Below are 7,849 nucleotides of genomic sequence, written 5' to 3'. Positions count from 1 at the left end.
AGAATCACTGAAGCAGTTCATAGTTTAGTTATAGTAGAGGGAGTATTCTGGAATATGGATCTCCCCAGGGTGAAAATAAGCACATAGTTGTTGGTCTTCAGGGTGATGCAGATGGAGTGGTGTAAGGTTGGACTTACCACACTCAGTAATTCTTTATGGATCAGCCGTGATGTGTATACCATTTTCAGCATGGTCGTACATGCAGTTTTCAGCCAAGAAGATGGCAAGTTTTCCCTTATATTTGTCACATTTCCTTTATTGTTCTTAATCTTAACAACTGTCATGCCATTTCCATGCCAGATTCAAATGTTTCACAGATAAAAAGCAGAAGCCGTAACAAATACAGTCACTCAATAAATAAACAATTTGCAAAAGACACACGCACACAAAGCGGCCACAGTCATATTATCAAAATAAAGAAATAGTCATTCTTTTTGACAAACTACAATCTCTGTGAGTCTAATATCTGTCACGAGGCACTGCAACACATTCCACAAAATTTTAATACAAAATGTAGAGCGCTCTTGTGTCGTCTGCTTACAAACAGCTGTCATTTCATTTAAAAGATGAACAAATAAAGTTATTATAAATTGCACAGACATTTAGGATTTAATGCAACGTTGCATTTCATGCAGGACTTGCATGTTTTCATTCAGGTTTGAAACAATTTCCTTAGTGATTATACTCTGCATAGGAAAAGGAGCCAAAGAAGACAAGAGCTGCAGAAGGGCAGTATTTATCTAGCAATAGCATTAGACAATAAAGCAATAGTGAAATAATTTCATAGAATTACCAACTACTTGTCAGTTAATACACAGTAAAACAACTCATGATTTTATGTATGAAGCAGCTTTTAAACACCCGAAAAACTGTCCACAAATGGATCTAAACTCTCATAAGTGTTACACTTTGAGTTAAGTGAGCAAATCTGTGCTTGATATCAGTACGTATGAAAGCAACAGCATCAAAAATCAAATGTTCTGGTCTGAAAACTTAGTTTACCCCCAAAGGGGAAAGCATATATTATAAAAAAGCAAATTAGCCTTTGATGTGCCATAAAATGATAGAATCTGTGTTCAGTTTAGTGCTAGAGCCAATGTGCTGACTCTAAGAGGACAGATTCCAAACAAATGTTTGGAATATTATTATATTTTTTTCTCTGAAAATAAAGCAGTTACAGAGCCTGGTTTTCATAATTTACTGTGTATATTATATTTAAAACATATATTTAGATCTGCATATTTATGGATATCCATACTTAAATATATCTTTTATAGACAACTTTTTCTGGCATGCCCCACTTGAGAAAGTTTACATTTCAATTATTTCAACTTCAATGAAATAAATGAGTGAGTAGAGTAGATGCACAGTTGTATCTGCAAACTCTTTCATTTTTTTTCATAAATAATATTGATTCAACTTAGTTTCACTCCATATTGTATAAAGCCACCTGCAGTGGCTCTAAGCCCCATAATTGGGGCCTGCCCCACATCTTGAGAACCACTAGATTTTCCAAAGGTTTTACTTCTTGTGATCCGATGTTTATTATGGTCTTCAGGGGCTCATATGATGAATTTATGCTATTAGTGCTTATGGTGTCTTGTATGCTTGTATAGCATGGAAACATATAATTGAGGCTATACATAATTTAGGGTCAGCTTAATGCTAATTATAACGATTTTATGTCTTTTTATATATTAAAAAAAAGGTTTTGCCAGTTAAGCCTACATTCTTTAAAAACAATGAAGCAAGCTGCTTTCTCAAAGCAGTAGCTGTTGGTAATTAAAAACACTAAAATAAGGACTAATACACTCAGTAACGTCTATTATTTAATTTTTATTTTTTGCTGATTAATGCTCTTCAAGGGCACTTTGGGGGACCGTGATACCCCGGTGGGTTCCTAAAATGCTTCAGTTTCCCTTTCATCCCCTGAATTTTTTCAGATGTGATTAAGTGTTTTTGATGTTAGTAAAACTTCATTACACATGTCGAAAGTTGTTTTGTAAAACTCAGATATGAGTATCTCTTTGTGGCTTAGGTATCTCGTTGCGGTTTGAGTAAAAGAGTTTACTTTAAGCCAATGACAGCTTATCTGTGGTGAAGAAACTAATGCCTATTTGCCCTGCAAAACTGTCCACATTATCACTGGGAGGAAAACAGTTTCATATGGAAGCTCAAAGATGACAACGGGATAAGAAATTTAAAAAGTAAATTCTGCTTTTGAGAATGAGATCATCATTACCGTGCTGTCTAAGAACACAAGGAAAGGGGAAAAATGCAGACAAGTGTCCTATTCTAATAGCCCTTGTAGAGAAGCCACCAGAGTTTCCTCTTAACTCAGTACATATTTTTAAAAACAAACAAACAAACAAAAACTTTCTGGAACTGCTACAGTCTTTAAAATCACTGAAGTGCCAACAGCACAATCATACCACTACAATTCCCTAAACTCGTTTGTGGGTTTGGAGAGTGACTTTTGTTTAAATCAAGGACACAGAATTAGACATAATTCAGTGCATTTACAACCCTCTCTCCTTACCTTGGCTTTCATTAATGCTGTTTTGTCAAAGCTGCAGACATCGCTGGGTCACACACAAGGCATTGTTCATCATCTGTGCCCTGATACTCTGGACTGTGGCCTTTATGAGACAGGACTGACACTCCGAACTCATTTTTTGACATCCAGGGTAAATGTTATGTATATTTTACCCATCACCCATCCATTTTCTTAACTACTTATTTTGGCCTGTGGGAAGAAACATCTGCAGGGGTACCCAGAGAAACCCCAAACAGGCTCAGGCAGAACACACAAAGTCCACATAGAATGATGGCAGATTCAGACTCAGAACCTTGTTGCTGTGAACAACCATGCTAACCACAGCTCCACCTTGCCAGTCATTTTTCTTACTCCTAAACTAAACTTAACCAGAAAATTCAGCCATCCCTCTTTTTTAGTGTTTATCCAACGTGGGTTTGTGGCACACACTCTCACATCTACTACTGTAACACACTTAAAATAGCCAAGTCAACCCATGCAGGAACATGGCGAAGATGGGAATTCCACAGAGAAAGTCAAAGACAAGGAAGTTTGAATGTTCTTGCTGTGAGGGGACAGTGCTACCCACTCCACCACCACACCCAAAACAAATCAGCAAATGAAAAAAAAACAACAAAAAACCCCCAAAACGTGTAGTAAACACAAAAGTTTCAATCTGACGTGAACCTGGGTCTCCTACCACTGCTACACCTCCATCCTAATATCTAATATCTCTGAAACACAACTGCTACCTCTCTGTGGCCAATACCATCCCTGCCTCTGTGCAACAGAGAGAAGATTCTGGCAGCATCTGACAAAAACAGCATTATCTGATGCCATGGGATGATAATGCATTAAAAATTCTGGTCAGGAAACATTAGAATATCAACTATAGACTACTATTTTAGATGTGCTCCAGTGACAAAGGTGTCAGTTGTTTCAATATGTACTTTTAATTGTGTAGATTATCCCTTATTTTAAAGTTGTGCTAAGAGCTTTTTGCTGAGGAATTAAATGAGGTTTTCTACTAAATTATGGCCGGTGACCACACTGTATTTGTTTTTCCTCTCTTTACAATGTTCAGCCAACAGTAAGAAAGGAATTAATTCAAAAATGTTTGCAAAGTTACAAACCTTGAGGTACTAGCTTGAAAAGAACAGCCTGCCCTGTATGAACAAGGTTCACGGTATACAAAATGCAGTCAGGCTCTTTCAGAGAGTTCCTTAATGCATTAGATTCTCTTTTAGAACCAGATTAGAAATAGAAATTATGTTTCTGTAGATCACAGCCATTGCTGGTTTTGTGGGTTTTTCTTCTTCTGATCAAGTTCAAGTCAGACCTGGAGGGACCACCTCACTGTAGCCTCAAGTTTTATCTCGCTTGGAGGATGTTTGCCCCCCATTCCCACCACGAAGTCCTGCCACAATGGTGTGGGAGTTCTTTTCACTCGGTGACAGGTGCAGTGGGTGATACTGGCACATTCGGTGTGGCAGGGCTAGTGGGGGTTTGTGGCGAGCTCTGGTAAGACCGCAGGAGAACTTTGTGCTTGGTTGCCACCTCCGCTCGCCTGCGCTGCTGGTCAGCCAAGAATTCCTTGAGACGGGTGGTTGTAAAGGTAAGAGTTTGCCTACGAAGGCGCATCAAGTAGGCATCTTGAAGCCAGGAGTTGCTGAAGCAGTCCTTGATGGATGGACGGGCCCTGTTGAGCATGACAAGGAGCCAAATATTACAAATTGGCAATACTTTCAAAGTACGGCAAAAATGAGAAGAATCCATTATTCAGCTTACCATGGGTAGCTACAGAGGATCTTTTTAAGAAACAGAGAGGCACTTTGGGACACATTCTGGTAAAGTTTAGAGAGGTCAAACTTTGCTGCCTGGATTCTGGCTTCAGTCTCCTGAGGATCATTATCCATGAAAGCCGACCTGCCGCTCAACCTGAAAAATCAGGAGGAAGATTTCATACTAGCAAAAGAAATATATAATAGAATAATACCTAAAAAGTCTTGAAATTAAAAATACAAATGTAGCAGACCATTCTTAATCATAAGCCTGATCTTTTATAAAGAACACAAATATATTTCTATTTAAAGAGAACTCAGAGGGTGGAAGCTGTGAAAGCAATACTCACATGATGAAAGTAAGCACGCCTACACTCCAGATGTCAGCTGGTGGGCCCACAACATCCCCTTTCAACATCTCTGGAGCTGCAAGAAAAAGGACAAATTCACGGCCTTTATTATCTGTGTGTACTAAGAGCTTTCATTTATCACTTTGACTTAGATTTTCGTTTGTGTGTGTTATAATTTCTTTTCTAATAAATGGCCACAGTTAAGATTACATAACGTACACAAAGGTTTTTTTTTATCTATTTAAAATGCTTAAGAAAACTATAATATATCTATTATAGTTATAATATATCCAAAAGACAAAGTCCATATTTAAATGCACAGTTGTTATTCTTTAACCGCGTTGGTTTAAAACCATCAGTTATTCAGTACATATATATTGAGTAGTATAATCAAAGGCTCTCTTATAAATGAAAAACAATCCCAAGGACCCTCTTGTAGTTCCAACATAAATCTTTTTTTTTTTTTTTTAGAAAAAAAAAAGTTCCAACATAAATCAACTTGTATGGTCAGTTTCACTTGACAGTGTCAACTGACTCAGATATTTCACACTGCTTTCAAGCCAGCTAGTTGGCTAAAACTGTAAGTTAACTAATACTGCTGTAGGGGCAGCTCGTTAAACACTGAGAAAATGAATTATCTCATGACAATTTGATTATCTGTTGGCCCAAAGATAACATGGGTGGAAAGGCCACACTTGTATAGCCACTACCTTTACTGAAGTTCATTATAGCAAAAAAAGTGAGTCAAATGACTGATTTATAACCATTTATGTACATCCTGCTTTCAGTACATACAAAATATTTTCTCTGTATGAAGTTATCTTACATTTAGCAAACATTGGCTTACATGCTCATTAAACTTAAAAAGAACAGCATTCATTTTGTAATATGCTGAAGGTTTTCAGATGAAAATAAATTCAATATTTGCTCCCTATCAGCTCTGTTTTAGTCTTCATCCACTTATAAGTAAAATATCTGTCGTTTAAACTCTTGATTGCTCTGCTGTGTCGAGCAATTAGACAGAAACTGTCATGATTGGTGGTTCTCCGCTCTCTTTAATTTCAATTCCATTTTCATAATATAGCGTCAAATCACAGCAGCAGCTGCTTCAAGGCACTCTCATGGTTTTGAGCCTTTTAAGTTGAACTCTAATTAAGGAATTTATTATCATAAGATTTTCTATAGTTATTATTGTCATCATTGTATTATTTCCATTGCACTGTTAAAAAACAAAAATCCTTACACATGTACTCCAGTGTTCCAACAGGAGGACTGAATTGCTTCAGGAACAGAGGGTTGTATGTCTGAGCACTGCCAAAGTCAATGATCTTGATGACATTCATATAGGTGACAATGATATTGTCCGGCTTGATGTCCAGGTGGAGGATGCGTCGAGCGTGGAGGTAGTCCAAACCTTGGAGGATCTGCACGACGTAGGTTACCACATCGTCCTCCGAGTAACGGAATCTAAGAGACACGATTAAACAGCTTCTTAAGCACTCCAAGTAGAACAGTTTAGGGCACTCGTTTATGGATAGTGCTAAAAATGACCTATCAAATCATACCTATCAATAAGGCTGTAGAGCAGCTCCTTCCCACTGCAGTACTCAGAGATAAGCACCAGGTAGCGTGGCGTGACATAGGCTTCGTGTAGAGCCATGATCCTTTCGTGATGAAGCGACTTGAGAATGTCATATTCCTGCAGCACTGCCTGCTTGTTGTCTGCCTCATATGGAACAATCTTAGCCATGAAAAGGTTGCCTGTGGCGTTCTCCCGACATTCACGGATCACACCAAACCGACCTCTGCATGAGAAAGAAATGATATAAACTTCCAATGGAAAAGCACAGAAAATTCTCTGTGTCAATTATAAATAGCTGCTAATTCAGACCGTAAATGTTTTACAAAACTTATCACCTTGCTTTCTCATCCATGAATGTATACGGTTTCTGTGGAACTCCCTGACGCAGAGATCCCTCTCCAGGCTTCCCCAGTGGGGTCCTACGTCCTGATGGCGTGATCCGTCCTGATGGAGTGATCCGGCCAGATGGGATAGTGTGAGTGTCCCCTCCTTGCAACACTGGTGTCAAGCTCTGCACCACCACCACAGGTGGGGAGATGGTTGTGGGAGTGACTGAAGGGGTGGTAGTTGTTGGGGTGGAAGTAGTTTGGGAAGGTGGAGTAGCACGAGCAGTGGCAGCTGGCACATACATTGGCACAGATGAAATAGGTTTCCCTATTATAGGTGCCGGTGGTGGAACAGGGGATGGAGGTTTGTTGATCAACTGGGGGACAGTATGTACTGGACTCTGAGGTTTGGGTGGAACAACAGGCGGGGGTGTCAGCTTTGTCTGGGGTTTGCTCACACTGATGCTAATAGAGCTCTTGGCTTTGGCTGGTGTGGCTTGGGCAGTTGTTGTGGTCTTAACAGGAGCCGGCTCTGCCGGGGCAGTACTAACAGCAGGACTGATGGTTACTGGAGAGGCAGATTTAACCAAAGGTGGAGCAGGAGCTGATGTTGATGGAGGGGCAAGTTGAGCATTCGTCACTGTTGTGGATTTACTGGGAGCTAGTTTCATGGGAGGCACTTTCATGGATGACATCATTACAGCAGGGGGAGGAGGAGAAATTGCAGGAACAGTCTTCACCACTACTGTGGCACTGGATTTAGCTGGTTCTATGAAAAACAAGAAAAGGCAAGAAGCTACTTGATTTTATGCATTAATGCAACAAATACAACACAGAGGTTTGTTTTACCTCAAGTGGAGTCGAATAATTTGTCATATATATTATTCCATCAAAAACAAAATTATACACATAAAAATATAACCTTCTATAATGAGCTGAGCACAACAACAACAACAACAACAACAACAACAACAACAACAACAACAATAACGATAGATACAAATGTAAATCTTTCAGTTTTGAAAGTTCTTTAATTATTTCATTGATAAGGGTATGTAAAACAATTGAAGGTTTTCTGTAAATACCTGAGGCATCCATGCTCAAGACCTTTGAGAGGTTGCTGTAGGGGCCCTGGCCAGCTTTGTTGACACATGCCACCCTGAATCTGAAGGAGCCCCCTGCTGGTAAGTCAGTCACATTGTAATAACAGTCTGCTATCCCAGTGGCCACAATCAGCCAGTTGTTCTCACCTGAGGACAGATGTGGAAGGAATA

At 39.3% G+C, this 7,849-nt stretch overlaps 1 protein-coding gene across 3 annotated transcripts in view; it reads right to left on the bottom strand.

Annotated features, from left to right (window-relative positions):
• Positions 1 to 235: 235 nt before the first annotated feature.
• spegb (striated muscle enriched protein kinase b) overlaps positions 236 to 7,849 on the bottom strand; it is a 39,476-nt gene continuing 31,862 nt past the window's right edge. For all 3 annotated transcript variants that reach the window (XM_005925794.2, XM_005925795.3, XM_005925796.2), the window contains exons 35-41: positions 7,661 to 7,825; positions 6,585 to 7,344; positions 6,233 to 6,472; positions 5,911 to 6,134; positions 4,668 to 4,743; positions 4,325 to 4,474; positions 236 to 4,235 (exon numbers count right to left, since the gene is read on the bottom strand). In XM_005925794.2, the coding sequence (XP_005925856.1) occupies positions 3,980 to 4,235; positions 4,325 to 4,474; positions 4,668 to 4,743; positions 5,911 to 6,134; positions 6,233 to 6,472; positions 6,585 to 7,344; positions 7,661 to 7,825 (1,871 nt within the window). In that variant the 3' untranslated portion in view covers positions 236 to 3,979. The remainder of the gene's footprint in view (positions 4,236 to 4,324; positions 4,475 to 4,667; positions 4,744 to 5,910; positions 6,135 to 6,232; positions 6,473 to 6,584; positions 7,345 to 7,660; positions 7,826 to 7,849) is intronic.

The sequence above is a fragment of the Haplochromis burtoni genome, unplaced genomic scaffold (genome assembly GCF_018398535.1).
Source record: "Haplochromis burtoni strain Fernald_Lab_line unplaced genomic scaffold, NCSU_Asbu1 Contig_87, whole genome shotgun sequence".
NCBI classification, from domain to species: domain Eukaryota; kingdom Metazoa; phylum Chordata; class Actinopteri; order Cichliformes; family Cichlidae; genus Haplochromis; species Haplochromis burtoni.
This window is presented reverse-complemented; position numbering and strand designations above follow the sequence as displayed.